General features: G+C 37.4%; 1 protein-coding gene across 7 annotated transcripts in view; it reads right to left on the bottom strand.

Moving 5' to 3' along the window:
• The window catches only part of ZNF706 (zinc finger protein 706), a 44,836-nt gene extending 28,607 nt beyond the window's left edge, over window positions 1–16,229 (bottom strand). For 2 of the 7 annotated variants that reach the window (XR_005211597.1, XR_005211598.1), the window contains exons 1-4: window positions 15,931–16,135; window positions 12,562–12,698; window positions 8,660–8,767; window positions 7,876–7,920 (exon numbers count right to left, since the gene is read on the bottom strand). Coding sequence is in view for 5 of the 7 variants with exons in the window: in XM_037802676.1 (XP_037658604.1) it covers window positions 8,672–8,767; window positions 12,562–12,696 (231 nt within the window). In the remaining 2 variants the exon portion in view is untranslated. The other 5 variants (XM_037802676.1, XM_037802677.1, XM_037802678.1 and 2 more) reach the window with 5 other exon arrangements.
• Between the last annotated feature and the right edge of the window lie 7,278 nt (window positions 16,230–23,507).

Genomic DNA, 23,507 nt, shown 5'->3' on the forward strand with positions numbered 1-23,507 from the left:
ACACTCTTGTTACATGGTTAATGAAATGGCAAAGTACAAGGACATAATCTGCAAAACATGACTACATAAAAACAAAAGTATGCAATAATTAAAATTATGTGTATGTAAGTATACAGAGAAAAAAAAAAAAGAAAATTCAAAGTTTATTACCCTGATGAATTTTAAATCCAACTATATTATTCTCTAAATTTCTATGTAAAATGAAAATGTATTACTTTTATAATGAAGTAGAAGACAACAAATATCACATAGAAAAATACAGTAGTCTGGGGTTATTTAGTGCAGAGGCAAACATGCCTAAATACAGCAGTTTTTAGGGCCCTAGCAGTAGCACTGCATTGTATCAGAGCAAAATTCTGCCTGTTAATCTGCATTCATAATGACCTAAATAATCAAAAGTTAAATTATGGTCAATATACTCTGTTAAAAACAGAAACAGTATAAGGCTGTAAACGATTTCTATCAAAATGGTACCAAGAGAGGATCTCGTAACACATACGCTATTTGATCTTAGGAACCCCCTACTTTGTAAGTCAAGCACTCGATCTTGAGGCTTGCTTGGGTGAAATTTATGGTTGTAAAGGAGAGGCTAAGCCCACCTATAATTATGCCTAGGAGTCACCTCCAGAGAACCTCTTTTGTTGCTCAAATGTGGAGTTTCTCTAAGCCCAACTCTGCAAATAAACTCATCACCCTCCCCCAGAAGTAGGACAGGATGTTCCTAGCAACGTTAAGACACGGATTCTGCGAATGAGCCTGACCCGGTATTGAAGGATTGAGAATACCTTTCTGACGAAAAGGGGGAAAAGAAAGGCAACAAAATAAGGTTTCAGTGGCTAAGAGAATTCAAACAGAGTCAAGAAGCTGTCCTGGAGGTTACTCCTATGCCAGCACCTAGATAAGCCAAATGGCCACAACATGATAAGCCCAAGTCAACAGTAGTCCAGAAAACCATAAAGAATACCCGGATCCCTATCTGATACTCTATAAAGGTTTCATTCACTAATCTTATTCTTCAGAAACTTAAATTCAGAGAACTCCTATACCAGCTAAGTCCTAAAACCCAGAGGCAATAGCCTCTTCAAGAACATCAACTAGATGTGTCCCTTTCCCTCATAAAGTTGATACCCCTTTTTAACATGAACAACTTAGGGTGGTCACTGCCTAGATATCCCTGGAGATCAGGAAAGTGATTAAACTAGAGGAAGGGGTAGCAACAGACAAGATGGAATTTATCAAAATATTCATAATACTTTATATAATTTCTTAGTTGCTGGGGTATTAGAATAGCTAGAAGGAAAGAACTGAAATGGTGGAACTGTAACACATAGCATCCTTTGAAATTTGTTCTATAGCTACTCGTTAAATTGTAATTTGAAAGCTATCACCATTTTGTATATATGTTATATTTTGCAATGGGGAAATAACTAAAACTGTGGAACTGTAACCTATAATATTCTTTGAAATTTGTTCTTACTTGTTAAATTCCACTTGGAAAGACATCACTTCTATGTATATATGCTAAATTCTACAATTAAAAAAATATGGCAAAAAAAGAGACTATTTCACTGAAAAATATTGATCATCCTAACACACTTGAAACACATCACTCCCGTCCCCAAACCCTGAAAGGGTCCCTATGGCATCAGGAGTAATTTGAACTATTTACCACTGTGTGCATGCATTGCACAATCTGGTCCCATTCATTTAATGCTCTCTCCCCACTCTCAAAGGCTCTCATACAAAGCCTTATGTTCTGGCTGGCCTACTCACTTTTTCTCAAAGCAACTTTATGTACTAGCTTGAGCTTTTGCTCACTCAGCCACCCCCATCTTGATTCTCCTCTCTACTACTACCCCTCTCCCCCAACCAACTGCCAAGCAACCAGGCACAGATCAACCTTCTCAAACCACAAGTTACCTCTTTCCTATGTATTCCTATTTAAACTATTATCTATAAAATACATTTAACCATATGGTCTAAAATTACATAACTAAATATATGCATTATCTTCTAAAATGCATTTTAATTTCTAAAGATTAAGGACCTTGTTATATTTTTTAATACCTTTCTTTCATAGAATGCTTTAAAGCTTACAAAGCAACTTTATTCATCGTAAATATGATGTTGACTTAAAATGCTTCAGTAATGATATGTAGAAAACCTCTCATTCAGAGAGCTCATCCTCTAAAGATATGGGATAAGCATACTGTTCTTCCCCATACCCTCAAATAGTATTAGCTAATGGGGGGAAAAGTTAAAACATTTCATTAAAAACAAAAAACAAACCTAATACCCAGCATTCAGAACTTGGTTTCTAAATACCATTCTTCAATTAAAAAGAATCAGCACTAGTTCTGGAGCTGTGGCAGGGAAGCAAGAACATCTTGTAGTATGAAATTAAGTGCTCAAAAAAACCAAAAGGATGCAATCATGTCAAAGGGACACAGGAGCCAGTCTGAAAGAGCTCTCAATGGCCAAAACTAGAATAATATGAACAATAAAATAAATAATAATATAGTATTGGATTATGAGTCCATACCAATACAAATAAATGATTGATCAAATAAATACCTGGGGGAAAAGAAACAAATCTTCCTTACAGGACAATTCCGAATAACATAGATATTTTCCCCTCCAGGAGGTGGAGATTAATTCTCATTCCCCTAGAGTAAGGGCTGGACTTACTGACTTGCTTCCCCAAAAAAAGCATATGGAAAGGAAAAAATAGGAACTTTCCAGTGGAGAAACCTGGCAGACACTACATCGATGATGTCATGTGACCATCATGTACCCGAGATTATGTGATAAGGGTACTTCACCTTTGTGGTATTCCTCCCAAAAACCTGCTTCTCAAAGTGTAATCATGAGGGAAACATCAAATTCAGAAATATCCTAAAACATACCCAACCCATACACCTCAAAACCATCAAGGTCAAGAAAAACAAGGGAGAGAAAAACAAGTGAAAACAAAAGAAGACAGATCAGAAGAGACTGAGGAGAAATGACAACTAAATACATTGTGGCAATCCTGGATTGGATCCTGGAAGAGAAAAAGGACATTAATAGAACAAGTGGAATTTAGTTAATAGTAATGTGCCAGTGTCGGTTTCTTATTTTGGACAAACATTCCATGGTAAACTACGGCTGTAATGTTAGGGAAAACTGAAATTCAATGAGATTAACTTTGCAACTTTTCTGAAGGTCTAAAATTATTCCAAAATTAAGGGTTTATGAAAACGACAACATCAGAGCTCTACAACAAATACGTGTAAATTTCCTTTATAAAAATCAAAAGATTCACCACAACTTTTCAATATGTTAGCTCAGCAGTTGTCAAATTTGTAGCTAATGCTACAGATTTCCCTTCCCTTCCTCAGTAAAGGTGTTTGATACCAATGGGTAGAACTTCTAATCTCAACTGGCCATTTTATATAAAAATCCTTTGGGTGAAAAGATTACCAGGGATTAAGAGTCTGAACAACTTGGTGACTTGGTTCAAACAACATGAAGTTTATATAAATGCCTGTAAACACAGGCATTCCAAAGTTTTGGAATCTAGTTCTCTAAAATTCACATTACCAGATACTTAACACTCAGTAGAACAACAACAATAACAAAAAAACATTTCTTAAATAAATTCAAGGGCTTTAATAAACAAAAAGCTTTGCCAATATCACATACTGCCATTTTTACTTCAAAACAAGCTTGACTTGTATGTTAAAAATATATATATATTTAAAAGCCAAAAATTAACCAAGTCCATAGGCCTTCCTGGCAAAATCTACAGCTTTGAAAACAATTTACCTTTAAACTTTCAGAAACATTTTCACAGTAGGTAAACTTCTATTTGCTTATACTTATTGGAAAGGGGCCTGCTGAAGATTAACTTTGGATACTTCTAGTAAATGGGCCCCCTATTTTCACAGAACTGGAAGCTCAATTTCCAAAAGAAGGAACTAGAGCCCAGAACATGTCATTAGTTTGAATGAAGTCAGAATGCAAAACACCATTCTCTGAATATAATATTCTTTCTATTCCAAATGCTACCTTCTCAACGGGTCTCTCTATATTGAAAACCCACATTACAAAACAGTGGCTCTCAAAATTAACCACAAAGGAGTGCCTGTTAAAACATAGATGCTTGTGATCCACCCAAAAATTAATGTGTAAGAATTTCTAAATATTGTTAAGAGCTAAAAATTTTTTTTAAAAGCCTACTTTTAAAAAGCACCGCAGTTGTTTGATGCAGGTGTCCTATAAATTGGTTGACACTTGTGAGTCAAGGGATGCAATATTAAGATTTACACTGAGGCAACTTAATATTTAACATTAAATTAATATTTAAACCAAAACTGTCTTTGGCAATTGAAGATGTATGGTCACCCTAGTCATTGATCTCATTTTGACAAACACTGTTACACTGTTATAGGGGGAATATTATGATGGCATACTACTTGGTAAATAAAGTTTTAATAAAATAGAATCCAAAATGCCAAGTCCTATTCTGAACACTACAATACAGAAGGTGGTAACAAAGTTAGGTGTTTATTTAGTATACAATACCTAAGCCATTATTAATAATACCAAGTATAGAAAAACCATGCTATATGGATAGAATGATTACAAAGTGATATGATTTTAGCCTAATTATTTCACACTGTAGATCTATCTATTCAAGTCTGTCTCTGTATGTGCCGATTTTAAATTTGGACCCATACTATTTACAAAGTGTCACCACCTAAAACTGAAGCAAAAGAAAGGCTGTTTAATATGGTAATCCATAATTAATAATGACAAGTTGAACTTTTATTAACAAAACATCTATTTTTTCAGTCAAGTAGATGAGATGTTTTATTAAATTTATATAGTGGAAGCTTCTAAGATTTTTCTGAATTTTTTACAATAGATAAAACATTAAACTAGCCTGGGATATTCAGAATGTAAAATCACAGTAAACACAACCCCCTAGTGTTGGTCTTCATTGTAATACACTCTAAAAAATACACACATCTTTGATTACAAAAAAAAAAAAAACAAAAACTAAAAAACTGAGTACAAACTAATTCATTCAAACTCAGTAGTTTAAATATGGTATTTCAATTATGATTTGGACTGTGGTTTATCATATTACAGAATAAAGGCCTCTACATTCACATTTAAAAATAGGTAGTCTATTCCATGTGTTAATAAAAATGACAAAAAGTAGATTTTTTCTTTTTTTGGTAAAATAGTAATTGTGGTAAATTCTTATTCATGCTGCCTTTCAGGTTTGAAATATGATGTGATTAACTAGCCATACCATAACCTTACTATAAGACTGAAAATGTTATCTCAAATTTTAGTCAATGTCATCAGGGACTTTTCCATCCAATTCAATTTTACTGACACAAGTATTTTTAGTTTTAGCATTTTTATGTTAATAGCAGATTATACCCCTCTTCCAACAATGTGTACTTCATTATTCTATATAGTAAGGTATCAGAACAACAAACTCTTTTTCCTTTCATTCTTAAGAAATATTCAGTACGCTCAAAATAGACAAAGACCATGCAGAGAAAGTAGTAAGAAACAAAAAATTTCTTGCCATCCTTAGAACTACCGAGCTACACTCGAGAGACAATTTTAAATTGAGAAAAAAAGGGGAAAGAGGTAATATAATAAACCTCTTAAAATGGAGAAGAAATTAGACTAGTTTAGTTTACTTTAATATCTTCTTTAATAATACATTACAGCACACATCTGAGCCCCAGTCTGTCATGGGGATGGAGATCCTTATGAAGAGAATGGAAACAAGTTCAATCTTAACCCCCCTTTTTGGCAACTAATGGAAATACAGAATATAAATGGACCAATTCTGTGTGTTTTATCAAATCTTTGAAGACACCGTAACAGTTTAATAACAAACTTTGTTGTGATCTGTTAAAGAATCTTCAAATTAAATGAGGATATTTATAAATTTTATTTTCTCTTTATAGCAGATTTAACTCAAACACAGTAAAAGGAGATTATACTAACAATTCCCACATGAAGTATAAGAATTAACATCTTATGCAAGATAAGTGCAACTATTTCCCTATGACTGAGATACATAGTTAAGTATGTCTTCAGCTGCTTATTAAAAAAAGGGTAAAATACAAGAACAAAAAATTTTTATTCTGAATTAGTAAAACAAAACAAAACAAAAAAAGAATCCAAAACTTGTTAATGGTTTTGAAATGATTTGTTAATAAACTTAAAAAAGAGTACTTTTGAAAACTTAAAATCTAAGCTAACCAGAACTTCTCTAATACCCACAAGAAATTAGGCAAAATTGTGAAGTTCTGGTAACTAACATATTAAGAAACAACAATATTAAATCTGAAACTTAGGAAATTTAATACATGAAACAAAAGGAATGTATTTGAAAGTTAGGGTATAAAAATGGGAGTTGCCAAGAAACTATCACCACTGGAGCTTTTCCTTGGAAATACCGTATTTTAAACTTACAGTGAAGACAAACAAGGTAGGCAACATATGCACAGCTACAAAACTCAAATGCAGTGATGAGCTACAGCAGAAAGAGTGAATGTATTCTGTAATCCACAGGATCAGGATGGCAGCTCTAAGCAATTACCAGTTAATACTTGAGTGTTCTTCCTATATGTTAACTTTAAAATTTAAACTGATTTGAAAGCAAACCTCAGTTACAGCAGTTTCACTTGTGCAAGAGTTAATAGTTGACAAAAGCAAATTAGAAGACCCCTAAAATTAATACTACTTAATTTGGTAGGATTTACCCTTTCTCATCCCAACCAACCTATTTCACCATCTTTCTATCCAAAAAGAATGTGGACACTGGCTTATTTTAATACTTTTCTAGCTCAGACTGAGGTTATACTGTACCTATAGTCTTTGATTTTAGGAACCAGAACAAAGTAGACTCCTAAAATCAACAACTCACAAAAGAAGGGAGTAAGAGGGTTCTGGGAATTAACCTAGCCACAAGTCATGCCAATCTCCCTATTAATGCAAAATTCATTCATAAAACTGGCCAAATCATTAACTTCCAAAAACTCCTTAGAAAATCAAGAGTCTCAATTTCAAATTAAAGAACTTGAATAAATTTCAACAAATCAGGTATAATTTATAAAAGATAGCTCTTGACCAGTTCACATTTGTTCCATCTATATTTTACATTAAACAATAAGTTTAATGACTTCATTAGGGCATACACTTCAGAGTCTAATTTTTTAGCAGGGCCCACTGACAATCCAACCACTTCAGGAATTTATGCATTATTTGCAGGATACACCTGGCTGGCAACTCTAGCCAGGTCATATAGAATTTTCCCAACCTCAAACACAAGAAACGAGCAAAGGGGGAAGTGACATATAATTGCAATATACCAAGGCAGCAGATAAGTCATTTTTCACCTTGATCATCAGCTGCCAATATTAAGTATGTACACAAATTTAATGAATGAGCCTACTCTAGTTTAACTAATGAATCTGCCACTGAGCTGAGAAATGGGGTAAGAATTGCATATGCAATTCTAGCTAATGAATTCATAAGATTTTTTAAGGCAAATAATGTAGAAAGTTAGAACAGAATTTCTAGAACCATTTATCCTGTGATGTTGTAAAATCAAAGTACTACTTTATTAAATGAGTTATTTTACACAATATGAACATCAATATAATTACAATTGTAAAAAAATTTTTATAACAAGAATGGACTGATTTTCAGATTTCCAAATCAGAGTTAACTGTACATTTACACAGAATTGTCTTTGCATGAAGCCCAAAAGGGAACAGCATAAAAATGAGTGTTTCTGTAGCCCCTTTATTTTTGCTGATCAACAGTTTGTTAGAAAAGCAGGTGCAGGTTTGTTACCTAAGGTCTGAGACAGTAGAAGAGTCAAAGGTGTCATGAATTCACCTATAAAATATAAGAAAAACTTTAGGTGAACGTAGCTATTGCACAAATGCTCCTAATATGCAGTTCAAATGTCTAAAAAAAGCACAATATGTGTAAGTTGTCAAGTTAGTCTCTGACAGATTTGTCACTATAGCCAACTGGATTTTATAAACTAACCACAGATGTCTGATGAATTAGCTTAACAAATAATTCTCAAACACACATACACCACCATTTACAAACAGCAAACAAAATTCAACCATGCAGAAATGTGTAAACGGATGATTTTTAAGCAACTACCAAGTTAATATAGATATATGCCTAAATTTTGCCCTATATTCTAACATACTGAGAAGCTTTGCTATACTATAAGTAAAATACTTGCAAAAAGGCACTCAGTGACATTGGTCTGTATCATTTCTGGGAGTCCAGCAACATCTGCATTACTATTTTTTTTAAGCTGACAAATCTTTTCCATTCTTGGACCAGAGTTGGCCAACACCCCCCCACCACCACCACCACTCCATTCTTCAATTTTCAGTGACCATAATAAAAACCTGGGGTTCAAAGGCATATTGAAAGGAAATGGTCCGGGAAAATGAACTTTTAACAACAGTAGAATTAAACATTAAGTTAAGATGGGGGAGCAATATGAAGTCTCAGCTACAAGGCAGCAATTAATTTCACAATTACAGAAAATAGTTATGCTCTCTCATACAACCCTGACATAAACAAAGCAAATTAAAGAAAATTTAATTACCTGTAAACAACTTTATGCCTGAACATCAGCCAATTCTGGAGGAAGTGGAGTCTTAGGATGCTTGCTCTCAAAGTGCTGCTTGAAGGTCTTAGGGTCTGGCATTTGTGTCTAAAAAAATTGCGCAAAAAGGAAGAGTTAGACCTTAGTCATGAAAGAATAATAAAAATGTTTACTTTTAAAATCCTGTTATTTTACACTGAACCTGCTCATGACAGATAACTATCATAAAACACTTAAATTCCCACAATTTAGTGACTGGCATATGAAGAGGGACCTCTTGACAAAGAAATTCCTAACAAATTCCACATTTTATAAATGAAGAAAAGATGGATTATACAGAATGAAGCATTCTTCCTATGTGATTAACATCAAACAATAAGTTATTTTTATTGACCCCTTTCTGTGTCAAGCATGTTACCTCAATTCTCATTTAACCTTCACAATAATTGAGTTAGTTCCTACTATAGCCTCATTTTACATGGTAAGGAAACTAAAACCCAGAGTTTAAGTTGCACAAGACTCTATCTTTTATCATAGGACTAGATATTTCAGCTCTCAAATACTACACTATACTGACTTTCCCAGGCAAGGACCTTTAGCTTATTCTCCAGAAAATTGAGTTAGACAAAATATGAAATAAAAGGCTTTTTTGTTGTTGATTTTTTAAATATGTGAACTTATTCTAGTACTTGTAGGTCAAGGTTATTTCTTCATCATTAATTCAATGGAATTTGTTTTCAACTTGCTTCTTTCAAAACAGAACTGGAGGCTGCTCAACTTCACTATTTTGAGTACATCAAAGTTAAACATGAACTAGATAGGAAGGCTAAACATCATTAAAATGTCAGTTCTACCCACACTGATCTATAGATTCAATGCAAAACCATTCAAATTCCAACAACCTACTTTGCAGACTTGGAAAAGTTAGTTATTATATTTAACTGGAAAGGGGCCTCGAATAGCCAAAAGTATCCTAAAAAAGAAAAACGAGGTGGGAAGACTTACACGTCCTGACTTTAAAGCTTATTATAAGACCACAGTGGTCAAAACAGCATGTCACTGGCACAAAGACATATTGATCAATGGAATCAAATTTAGAGTTCAGAAATAGATCCTCAGATCTATGGTCAACTGATTTTTGACAAGACCCCCAAATGCACTGAACTGGACAGAATAGTTTCTTCAATAAACCGGGCCAGGAGACCTGGATATCCATACCCAAAGGAATGAAAGTGGACCCCTACCTCACACCCTATACAAAAATTAACTCAAAATGTATATAAGACCTAAATATAAGAGCCAGTACCATAAAATTCTTAGGAAAAAAACATAGGGAAACATCTTCAAGACCTAATGATAAGAGATAGCTTCTTAGACCTTATACCCAAAGCACAAGCAACAAAAGAAAAAACAGATAAATGGGAACTCTTCAAAACTGAACGCTTTTGTGCTTCAAAGGACTTTGTCAAAAAGATGAAGAGGTAGCCAAGTCAACGGGAAAGAATATTTGGTAACCATATATCTGGTAAGTGTTTGATATCCAGTATTTACAAAGAAATCCTATAACTCAACAATAAAAGGACAAACAACCCAATTATAACATGGGCAAAAGATATGAACACTTTTCCAAAGAGGAAACACAAATGGCTAAAAAAAGCACATGAAAAGATGTTCATTTTCATTAGATATTAAGGAAATGCAAATCAAAACCACAATGAGATATCATCTCACAAACAAACAGGAATGACTGCAAACAAACAGGAAACTACAAATGATGGGAGAGAATGTGGAGAAATAGAAACATTTCTCCACTGCTGATGGGAATGTAAAATGGTACTGCCACTGTGGAAGATAGTTTGGCAGTTCCTCGGAAAACTAAATATTGAGTTGCCCTACAACCCAGCAATTCCGCTACTCGGTATACACCCAGAAGATCTGAAAGCAGGGACACTAACAGCCATTTGTACACTGATGTTCATAGTGGCATTATTCACAATTGCCAACAGATGGAAACAATCCAAGAGTCTATCAACAGATGAGTGAATAAACAAAATGTGGTATATGTATATACATACGATGGCATATTATGCAGAAGAAGGAATGAGGTCCTGAAGCATGTGACAACATGGATGAACCTTGAGGACATAATGCTGAGGAAAATAAGCCAAACACAAAAGGACAGATATCATATGATTTCATTAATATGAACTAACTAGAACATGTAAACTCAGAGTCTTAAAACGCAGAATACAGGGTACCTAAAGACAGAAGCTAGAGAATGGGGAGTGATTACTTAATACGTACAGAATTGTTAACAAGGTTGAACTTAAATGTTTGAGAATGGATAGAGGTGATGGTAGCTCGTTATTGGGATTATAATTAACAGCGCTGTACTGCAGCTGAATTTGATTGTAAGTGGTTGTTTAAAGTCATGTATGTCACTGTTTAATACTACAAATATAAATAAGTTATTGCATGAACCAATACAAATTAAAAAAATAATAATAGAGAGGTATATGGGCAAAAAAACATAGCTATTGCCCACTATGGACTATAGTTAATAGTAATATTTTAATATTCATTCATCAACAGTAACAAATATACTACACCAATACTATGGGTCAACAATGGGGGGGGGAGTAAGGGGTATTAGGAGAATATGGGTTTAATTTTTTTATTCTTATTTCTGTTCTGGAGTAATGAAAATGTTCTAAAATTGATCATGGGGATATATGCACAACTATGTGATGATACTGTGAGCCAGTGATTGTACACTTTAGATGGTTTGTGTGGTATGTGAACATATCTCAAAACTGAAAAAAAAAGTTAAATATGAACAAGGTATTTAATATAATAGATTCCCTCTCTCTTAGACTAGTGAGAACTGTTATGTAATTAGAAACTTCTATTTCACTGGTAATGACTTCAACAGACAATAAACTTCCTCAGTGCAGGAAATCATGTCTTATGAAGCTCTCTTCCCATCCGCATAACCAATCCTACCCAGGCAGTGTCTTGAAAATAAAAGGAATATAAATAATTATTGGACTGACCCCACTCTGCATTTTTCCATTGGCATTTCCATTTCCTAACTTCAAGGGTACCGAGCTTAAATAAACAAGTAATAAAAGAGACTCTAGCTTGGAATGTGAGAAAAACCTCTTTGAGTGGCAGTGTGGGACAGTGGTCCAGTTTGGACACTGGAGCTGGACTGCCTGGGATCAGACCCCAGCTCTATCTCTTATAAGCTGGGTAACTGCACAAATTACTTACTCTCCATAACTCAGTTTACTCATCTGTAAAATGAGAATAAAGGTATTCTAGCTTAAAGGGTGGTTTTGAAGATTAAAAACAGGTTAATACATGTAAAACACCTGGAATCGTGCAGGCACTCAATAGTAGCTGTTGGTACTATTATTCTTCAAAGCTAATATATACATCAATTCTAGTAAAAGCCATCAATGTGAATAAACTCCTGTTTTACAGATGTACTATGGATTTAGTAAAGGGGAAGAGAAAAAGTCAATTTTATAACCTGAGGTATATTCACTAGCATCTTACATAGTTTCAAAATTCACTGAACTAAGAATGTAAATCTGATTTCCTTACAAAACTCAAGGTTTACTATAAGCCCTTAAGATGACATCTTCATTATCCATGAGGAAAAGGACTTTCTTTTGTTCACTACTCTTCCCCAGCACCTAGAAAAAAGCACCTGGCCACAGGAGCCATCTAAGAAACATTTCTTAAATGGATGAATGGAGACGCATTCCTAAAATAACTAGCTCTTAAATCTACTATTTCAAGAAAAGCATTTATTTTTGTCATTGTTGAATATTAACCTATAAAAACCAGTCTTTAATGAAAGCAGCACCCACAGGAAAACTTTCAATTCCCCTTACCCTACAGACAGTGCAGGTATATATTAAGGCAGCTTTGGCAGCAGCCTTTTGGTCGTGTCCTTGTTTCTTCTTTTGTCCAGCTTGCTTTTTGGCATTTTTCTGCTGAGACTGAATCTTCTGCTGTCCACGAGCCATATCTAAAAACAGAAGTTGAGGCATGAGAGTAATTTATTCTAATAAAGAGTAACCTAAGAATAACTCTTACTCAGAGTTGAAGATTTAAGCTTTACAGAAATATTTGTCAATCAAAAAGTATGGGTTTTCAAATTCTCACATACACTGCTACTAGAGTATAAATTGGTACATCCACTGAAAAACTGTCACCCTATGACCTAGCAATTCCACTACTAGGTATATATACAACAGAAATGTAAATATAATGTATACCAAAAGACATGTACAAGAATTTTCAGTTTTTATTTCCTAAACTGGAAACAACCCAATGTCTGTTAACAATAAAATAGAAACAAAAGTTGTGTTATATATTTATCTACATAAAATGGAAAACTACACAGCATTGAAAAAGAAGAAATTGTTAGAAGTAACAACATGGTTGGATCTCATAGTGTAAATGAAAAAAGCAAGATAAAAAGCAAAAAAGCTTTTTGTTGAAAGTTCAAAAAAACGAAAAACTAATCTATAATAAAAGAGGTTACCTTGGGAGTTAGCGGGTAATGACTGGGAAAAGAGAGCATAAAGGAGATTTATGGCCTGATAATGTTTTATATTTTGATTTGGTTACACAGGTGTATTCACTTGTAAACGTTCTCTGATCTGTATACCCAAGACTTGCGTACTTTCTCTTTGTAATCTTCCATTCAGAAGTCCAGAAATTTAATTCTCCTTCCCCCAAGATTCAGTTCATTTTGTCACTTTGCAAAGGTATTTTCCCCTTCCAGTAATCACTGCCATAACTTAGATTCTTGGAATTTTAAGAGAAATAAGAACTGTTAACTAATGCTTCTAAAGGAGATCAAAGGAGCAGGTGGGAAGTGTTTTCGTAAATACTTGGGTTTCATCAAGACTACTGTGCTATACAAACCCTTCTAAGAAGTTGGCCTTTGCAAGACTGCTGCATAAATTATGAAATAAGATTAAATTAGTTCCCCATTGAGAGAATGAACTTGGTAGAAAGGGTATAGGTATCTGTACAAAAATGAAAGGTACTGCTTTTCACTATAAATAGTTTGAAGTGAACCTAAGGGGGTAAAAAAAAAATTTAAAGAAAAGTTACAATTATAAGACTACTATTAGACAACACAAATTAAATCTGTACACAAGGGATCTATCTAGTCTCTGCTGCTTTTTAAACATAATAAAATTGGATCCTAAGTAGAATTTCTATGTATAGCTTTGATTAGCACTGTAACTAAACTTTAAGCTTTTAAATCATTACAGGACATGAAAAAACAATGGATCTCCTATCAACTTCACCAGAAAGGCTAGAGCTGGCTTTTTCCGACTGGAACCTAATTAGCTAACAAATTTGTGGCCAAAGCATTTCATAGAAATAACTGAGCTCCCTTGAAAAGAACAAACAAAGCAAAACAAACAAACAAAACACTACTTGGACGAGTTCCCATTAACATTAAACACTGAACTGAAAGTCAAATCAAATATAGAAGATGATCAGTGTTTTTCTAAGAAGCCAGTTGCATATTGTAACAAATCACAAAAATGTTTAGTATGCTAGCCTAACATAAGAACTCCCCCCTCCAAAATAATGGTAAATATTACCAGCCGCATTAGTCCTTTTTTAAAAAAAAAAACAAATCCTTTATTAATGTTAATGCAACCAGTATATTTAAATTCAGATATTATGGTAAGCTTACAAACCTATTTACCCACTGAAACAGATTTGGATACTTAGGTATTACTTGGATGGCAGTAGTCAGGTGTTCAATCTTTATGTAGCTTTATGTTTTATAATGTTCTTAATGTCTCAACGTCTTAATGTCAGTATCTTATATTAGAGTACCTCAGTCCTCTCATGCATCTTAACTCTCCCACACAATATATGTTATATTAATACACGAATTTTTATATAATCTTCATTGTTTTACACTGAAAAAAAATTTATAAGATGGCAGGCCACTAATTCCAAAAGTTCCTTCGAAGTTATTATTTTGACAGCACTTTCATGCAATGATCTCCACAAATAATGTCATTAGGCAAAATTATTTTTAACTTAAATAGTATTTAGGACTTCTAAAATATATTACAGAATAAATTTAAACCATTTTTCTTTTGTCAACTAACAAGAAAGCCATAAGAGCTTTGATAATAAAAGGCAAAGTTGCATTTTCTTATTTTTAAAACAGAAAACTTAACATTACATAAAAGAAATAAAATCAAACAGGCAAAATGCATGGGGTAGAGCAACACAATGCACTGATTTCCTTTCTGAAAGCAGAAATGCAACCACCTGCTTTAGGACAGCTCAACTTCGAACTTGCTCCCAAGCCAATCGAATTCTCTATAAAAACTTAAGCATAACTACTCCTTGATCAAAATGCGACAAACTGAAAGGCAACAAGTCATTTACAAATCCCTACACACTAGTTTTGAATTTAACTTTAACCTAATGTGGTTTTCCGAGGGAAATGCAAACGGGGAAGTAGTAGAACGAACGAGTTCTTTTAATATGAGCTCTGGCAGGAGATAACTAGTACTGCACTAAAGGTTCTTTTAAAACCAAAACAATGAGTAACAGAAGGAAGGGATTTGGGATCCAGAACTGGAATCACTCTCTATAACCCTCTGAAACGAAGAGGCCCAGGCAGCGAGCAACACCGTGACTCTTTTACCCACGTCCGTCTGGGGAGAGAAGGATGAAAGCACCAGGAGTAAGGTCTACTTCAACTCACACTTCACCGACCCCAGCTGCAGCTGGGGCACCTTCCTTCCCAACGCTTCCTCTACCGCCTCGGGGAGCCCCCTCCCTGCCACCAAAGGCAACACAGCCCCCACCTACCCGCCACTCCTCACGGACCCCGGCCCGAGACGCGCCGCCTGGAGGCCTTGGCTGCCCGAAAACCAGCCCCTTCGGCCACGGGAAACCCCGGCCTCGAGAAACCGACCAGCTGCTGTCGCCAGGGAGTAAGGTTACCGCTCTGCTCCCGCGGCCGGCCTGCGACCCGACCACCTGCAGAGCCTGGCAGGCGCCCGAGCTTCCCCTCCTTCTCGCGGCCCCGCAGCCCGCGCTGGGCCGGGCCTGGCTGCCCACAGAGAGGCAGGAGAGGCCGCCTGCCGCCGCGGACCCTCGCGACCCGCGGTGACCCTCACAGCTGTCAACGCCCCCCGCCGGCAGACCCCCACCCCTGTTCCCGGGCGTCCCGCGGCGTCAGCGCCGCCCCCGCTGCCGCTCACCCGGGCCGGGACAGTCTTGCTGTCGGACAGACCGCGCAGCCCTAGAGGGCCAGGGGAGGTCGCTGGAAGGGAAAGAAGGGAGAAGCGCGCCCAGCACCGCTTCGGCCTCCTCCACCCGCCAAAGAAGGGAAAGAGGAAAGCCGGGAGCACAACAGCCCGCGCCTCGCACACCCGCCGCTGCCGCGCGCGCCCGCCGCCGCCTCAGCCTTACGGGAGGCCACTGCGCATCGTGCCCGCGCACGCCGCGCCGCTCTCCCAGTTGCCCCAGCGCCCGCCGGCTCCTCGAAGTCTCCGCCCACTCGCCTTCCTGCTGCGGCCTACGCTCCCGACTCTCCGCTCGCGCGCCTGCGCTCTATCCGGTCGCGCGGGCCAATGGTAGCGCGTCCCTATTACATAAGCGGGAGGGGGCGGGGCCTGGAGGTGAAGACCGCCTCTCTGAGACGGGCACTGTGGGGGATGTCGCGTACTGTCCCCGGGCGCATCTCCCCTGTAGCGTGTTCTAACTGGCGGCCTCTTTGCTCAGCCCTGGGAACCGCGTGATCTCGGCCCTGAAGGGTGGCCCGGGAGTAGGGTGTTTCACAAGTCGCTCTCTCACTCACTCGGAGGGGGCCTGGCCTCGGCCCTCGCGGCCCTGCTCCCGTGTCTCCCTGATTGGTCTCGGCGACTACTTCTGCTCGGGTTGAGAGGCGCCGGCACCGGGAGGAGGCTGGAGAGCAACGCCAGGGCCGTCGCGGCCTTGGGTACTACTGGAGCCCGCCACCCGGCCGCCCCGGACGCCCCTGCCACTCCGCCTCCAGTGAGGCCGGCGGCCTGAGCCGTGCTTAACAGGGACGTGCAGCCTTTGTTCTCTCATTAGCTGCCGTTTACCTCACTCCCACAAAAACAAACAAACCCGGTTATTATTACAAATCTGGGGTTTATAGTAAGTTAAAGAGTCAAGCCCCATTAAAAATTGCTTGTCAGGTATTTTCGGTTTAGGCTGACTACTAACAATATTCCGAATTGCTAATATTTTGAGCATCGGTTAAAGTTTAATTTTTTTTTCTTGATTTTACAGGTAATGGCAGCTAACTTTTAGTATCTGATCAAAATGGCTATTGCAATATCTGCGAATTATCCGCAAACAGCAGTTTAGACATTGGCTTTATTATGCATTCCCCATTCTTGTTACTGAAGCTTTTGCATTCGATTTCTCACCTTGCTCATAGCCTCCATTCTCCCAAATTTGCCTGTCAGTGCTGGTGAAATTTTAGTTCAATAGGAATACATCCCCACTTACCTGGACTGGGTTGTAGATATTGCAGCATTGTTTACAATGGCCAAGAAGGAGTTGGCTGCCAGTTGCGCTTGGGCAGGATAAAATAGAAAATCAAACAGGGCATGCAACGCTGTGTTTGGTTCATCCTTCCTCTGCATCCTCCATTTATTCTCACCTTCACTTTATACATCCCCTTCCTTATTGCAATTTCAAATTATATGTTTACTTTTTATTAATCTCTCTCCAGTACTAGATTGTAAGAACAAGGATCATATTGTTTTCATCACTGTATACCTAGTGCCTAGCAGTGTTTTAAATCTAAGAGGCATTGAATAAATGGATATTGATCAAATGAACTGGCTGTGTCTAAAGAAAGGACAGGCCTCATAACCATAATAATTGTATTAACCTGGCTAATGGGGGGGGGGGGGACACAGAAGACCTAGAAGAGAAAATCCAAAGAGCTGTGTTTGTCTAACTCTGAAAAAGCAGGAAAGGGACAGTGAAATCTGGTTGGCAGAGATGAATTTTAACTACAGAGGCAGTTTCTATTGAGAGGTAGTATTAATATATCATGGTTTACCAGGACCTCAATGAACTATCCATTAACACCAGTGTTTCTTAAATTTTTGGTCATAGCCACTTTGAGAATTTGGTAAAAGCTATGGACTCTGTCCCAGAAAAGTTCATTTACATATGAACTTATCTCCATAGGTAGGGTTTCTCACCCTTGGCACCATTGACTTTTTTGGCTGGGTAATTCTTTGTTGTAGGGGGCTGTCACGTGCACTGTAAGGATGTTTAGCAGCATCCCTGTCCTTCACCCACTTGATGCCAGTGACAACCCATCCCCAGTTGTGACAACCAAAAAATGTCTCCAGATATTGCCAGTTGTCCCTTGGGGGCCAAAATCTCCCCTGTTGAGAACCCCTACCTGGAGGAGATGGTATAATCATAACTGTATATGATGGTTAGAGCATTTGAAATATGAAGGGGGGAAAAAAGAATAAAAAGTAATGGATAAAATTCAACATCTGTAAAATCACACACAGTAAATGAAAGGTGGACTAATTAGCATTACTGCCAGCTGGTCTCCTACTTATATTATAAAAAGGTGACAGTGAATGGGATATGAACTCCATAGAGGGACTGCTATGCACATCTGGTTATTGTGAACACTACCATACCTCTACTGACTGTTTTTCTGCTTCCACCTTTAAGTTAATATCCAATAAGCCCATTTTCTACTGCAAATCATAATTGGATTAAAATCCTTCTCTGATGACCTGAAAGACTTATTTATGTACTATTCATGTAGGAGTTTCAGGAGTAAAAGACCTGGTGATTAATCAATAAATTATTTCTCAAGTAACATAACTTATTCTGAATCACTTTTCTCAATTCACCTGTGGCATGTAGCCTACTATCTAAATGTGGTTAAGTGCTTGGCTGGAGGGTTCACTAGAGAAGAAAAGAGACAAGGTCCTAGTCTCCTGAAGCAATAATAATACAAATAACAATAGTAACAACAAAAATAAACTCAAAACAAAAAGGTTTCCTTTGCTGGCTCTTCCTTCTCTACTCAGCTCCTACTTGTTGAGATTTCTCAGGGCTTCCATCTGGATCCTTTTGTCTTCTCTACACTCTTTCCCCAAAGGAATCTCATTCACTGATGTGACTTTAAATAACCAATTCCAGATGATCCCCACATTTCTATTTCTAGATCAAGCCTCTTTTCTGAGATCCAAATTGATACATCTAACTGCCTGTTTTTCATCTCCTTTTCAATGTTTTAGACATTTCGCATTTAATGATATATTGGATTGAGTCCAAGAAGCCCTTAATTGTAAGTCCCATTTATGACCAGTAAGATAAAAAATACTGCCAATTAAACCAAAGCACAATACTAAGATACCTTGACTGTAAGATACATCTCAATTTCAGATACTTTAAGATGTTTTAAAATAATATAATTTATTAGAGTAACATCAATATAATAAAATATTTATGAATAAATTTACAAACAATGCAAAAATTATACTCTAAAAACTAAAAATATTGTTGAAAGAATTTAAAGAGGAGCTAAATAAATGGAAGGACATTCCATGTTCATGAATCAGAAGACTTACTACTGTGAAGATGGCAATTCGTCCCACATTGATCTACACATTCAATGCAATTCCTTTCAAAATCCCAGCTGAGGGATCAGTTCAGGAGATCCAACATCTGACTAATAGGAATTCCAGAGAAAGAGTACAGAGAAATTAGAGGGGAGGAAATAATTTTTTAGAAAATTAATCATGAAATTTCTACCAAACTGAATTGTAAACTCAAAAGACCCAACGAGTGATGTCACAATGGATGGAAGCAACTCACAACAAGTCATGTCAAAATGACATTTCAGGACACTGGGTACAAAGAGAAGATCCTATCTGCTTCCAGAGAAGAAAAAATAAATCAGTTTCCTCAAAGAATTATCAGAATGGTATTGAAGTTCTTAACAACAATATTGTAAACTAGAGGACAATAGAAAAATGCCTTCCATGTTTCAGGGAAAATTATTTCCAACCTAGAATTCTATACACAGCTGAGTTATCAATTAAGCAAGAGAGTAGAATAAAACTAGTTTCAGACATATGAGGTGTGAAAATATTTACCTCCTGACCCTGCCTCATGGAACTTACAGAGGATGTGCTCCACCAAAATAAGGGAGTAAACAAAGAAAGTGGATGATGTGGGATCCAGGAAATAGGGGATCCGGCTTAAGAGAGGGATGAAGGAAATACTCAAGAAGAGATTGAAGATCCCAAGATGATAGCCTATGGAAGCCTAGAAACCAGCCAGTATCATTTGAAGCAGGAGAAATTTCAAATAAATGAAACTGATAGACTATCTCAGGACTCTGAACATATTGAGAGGAGTTTCACAACTTGGGTTGAATGCATAATAAGAACATTGAAAAATAAACAGAGAATAAAAACAATTATGAGCTACTGGGAAGATTAAAAGTTGTGCAAGAAAGGCAAGTTAAGCATAGTGCATTACATGGCTCAGTGGTGAGTAGCATTTCCATAGTGATAATTATGTAAATGTGTGAATATGGATCTAACTACAATTATAGCTACACATATAACTTTACTGGAAGGATGGGGGAATGAGAAGTCTGCATGTGTGATAGGGCCAAGTGGGGAGAAGCACTAAAAGGGTGCTGAACTCTCACCTACATAGTAGGAAATCAATAAATAATGCCTGAAATCAGGGGAAAAATCAAGAAATAATAGTGCAAGAATGTTATTTAGAGATATGTAGATAAATGCCAAAATAGTTGACTAAAATAATTGGAAGTAGCCGCTCCTGAGAAGAGGGAATTTGGCACATGGAAAACTGCTGTTTACATAAGTAGTCTTGTAGGACTAGTTGAGTTTTTAAAATGTGTGCATGTGATAAAATAAAAAGAGTTAAAAATAAAAAGAGAATTTTAAAAATTATGTTATTTCGAATAATCTAACTCTGTTTTGTTTCCAGGCAGTCTGTATGTCTTCAGAGCCTGCTGTGCTTTAGAAAGACAGATGCTATAATAAGCCCAAGTATTATTAGCAACCTTGGCATTTCCATGCAATTAGAGTCTCTACTTTTCATTCCAGGTAAGTCCATGCCTCAGATGCCACCCTTCCATTTTTCTGGTTCTCTACATACCATCCTTATCACTGGATTCTCAGGCAGCTGAATGAGTGAGGGAGAAGAGTATCCAAATTTAATGTGCTGGCCTTGCTGTCTTTCCATTATTACTCTTAAGCAAGGGGGAAGACCAAAACAAAATAGGAAACAAGCCTGGAATGATTCATTCTTCTCCAGACAGGAATTCATACAGATGTCTATTGAAAGTGGGCCTTTGCCTTGATTTTAACAAAGCTGTCTTGGTCTGATAGGTGGTCCTGATTTTGAGGTCTGCCCACTGCACTGATGATGGCAAGATCGTCTCATACAGAGACCCATGATCTTGTGAAATCTCTTCTCCAAATACCTTCTGTCATTTTATATTCCTGTTATTTTATATTCCAAATTAAGCAAGCCCAGGCATTATTTTATTTATAACCATGTAGGGACAGTACTTACATTTCCTTGCTTCTGATGATCTGCAAAGACTTTTTTCTAACATCTCCACTTTGATCTATTACTTTGGAGGAGAGAAGACAATGAATAAAACAAGAAAAAAAAAATTCAGTTTCCTCTGAAATTTAACCACTTTTTGACTGTATTGTTATCGCTTTTAATTACATGATTAATTATATTCTGTTTGATTTTAATAGTAGTTAAGCTATTAAGGCTCAGAAGAATTTTAAAATGACTGATCCCCCAGATATAAAGTGAAAGGGTTGATAGGACATGGACATCTTTGGGGGGGGTCCTTATTCAGCCCACCACTGAAGGCGGGAGAAAAGCCTCCAGGAAAGGGAAAGGTGGAATCAAGGGAGGACGCACCCACACTGGCCACTGCAGCTGCTGGACCTGCTGCTGGCCTGAGCCATTTCTCAGCGATGCCGGCGCCTGGGTCATTCCCTCAAGACAACATTGCTGCACTGGAGCACGCAGTCGGAGAGGCCTGGCTCAGGTGCGCCCAAGCTGGCTGCCGGGAGGAGGCACTGGTTCCTGAAGCTTGGTAATGAGAGGCAGGGGTCGCCTTCCTCCAGGACTCACACTGTAAAAGCCCCCCCACGCCCTGCTCAGAGGGGCTCCAGTGCTTTCAGCCAAGATGCCTGTACACTGAGCACGGTAGGAGCAGCAGGAATGAACAGACCCTGGGGGAAATCCTGAGGAAGAGGTGCCTGGGCCAAGGCCCCAGGGAGGCTATCTGAATAGGCTGGTTGCATTCTTTGTCTTTCTCCTTCAGGTAGCTCTGGGCAAATTCCCGGATTGTCATTTTCCAATAAAGGGACCTGAAATCAAAAAAAAAAAAAAAAAAAAAAAAAAAGTGAAAGGGTTGATCTAAGTGGCTTCCAAGACCCTTTCCAGTTCTTGAGCTTCTATGATTTGATTACTTAAAATGAACTTCAGAGTTCTTTTAAAATAATTTACTTATGAAAAGCAGAATAAAAATCACCCCCATCTCCACCAGTATGAAAATTTGAAACCAAGACCACTTACAATCCTATGTAAAATGAAAATGAAATTTCAATATACCATAGGAGAGAACTAAGTAAGTGATTGGGGGAAGAGTAGAGCTAAAGGGAAATACTTGCTTGAAATGACCTACATTCAGTTTCTGTTGCCTGTTTAAACTGGGGGAACCCCCTGCTCTTCATGTTCTTTATATTTCTGTTCGCTTGCTTAGGAAACTTTACAAATGATAACCCAGGTCTTTTAATTCAGTCCCCGGGCTGGTCATGTAGTTTTGCAGTATTCATAACCACAGATAAAACCCCTAGATGGGGCCAGATGTTTCAAAATAAACGACTTTAACCTAAAGTGTAAAGTGACAAAGACATTCAGGAATGGAGAATGGCAGGCTGCAGCTATTATTTGTTTCTTCTGGAAAAGCTGGTCATGGCACATGCTCTGCTGAGGCTAGGTCCTTAGTATTATCTTCCCATATAAAAGTTAGTTCGTTACAAAAATTAAGTGTGATGGATGCTCAGCTGTATGAGGGTACCCAGGGGCAAGTGATTGTACACTTTAGATCTTTGGATAATTGTATGGTATCTGAACAATCTCAATAAAAATGAAAAAAAAAAAAAAAACCATCAAAAAAAAAAAAGTTCGTTAGTATTCAGAGTGTCCTAAAGAATGCTAAAGAGCTAGTAAGTAAGAGCCAGGACTGAGAATCTGAATCTATCTGATTCAAAAGACTGCCATCTCTCCCCTACAACACACTGCCTTGGGAGTGAATTCCAATGCTGAGAAATCTCATCCATCTGGGTGTGAACCTCTGATACCATGGATCAGACTTCACAGTGCTCAACACTGGGTGCCAAGGTTCTCTCTATTGTTGTGACCAAGCCTAGGTGCTCCGAACTATCATTAGGAGTCAGAACTACTTTTGAGGCTATTTCTATCGAAGATACTGATACTGAGCGTTCTGATACCAGCTCTTAGTAGTTTAGACAGAATGGTTTCATGGTCATTTTTATGCAGATAGAAAGTGATCATGGAATAGCGGCATGCACAGCATTTGTGGGTTCTAATTCCTGCTTTGCTGCTTTTCTGGGTTGCACAGGGCAATCTCTTAGCATCTCTTCTCTTACTTTTTCAGTCTGTAAAACAAAGGATTTGGAGTAGATGTCCCTCTGTGATTACAATTTGGATTCTAACAATACAATTA

The sequence above is a fragment of the Choloepus didactylus genome, chromosome 14 (genome assembly GCF_015220235.1).
Source record: "Choloepus didactylus isolate mChoDid1 chromosome 14, mChoDid1.pri, whole genome shotgun sequence".
NCBI classification, from domain to species: Eukaryota; Metazoa; Chordata; class Mammalia; order Pilosa; family Megalonychidae; genus Choloepus; species Choloepus didactylus.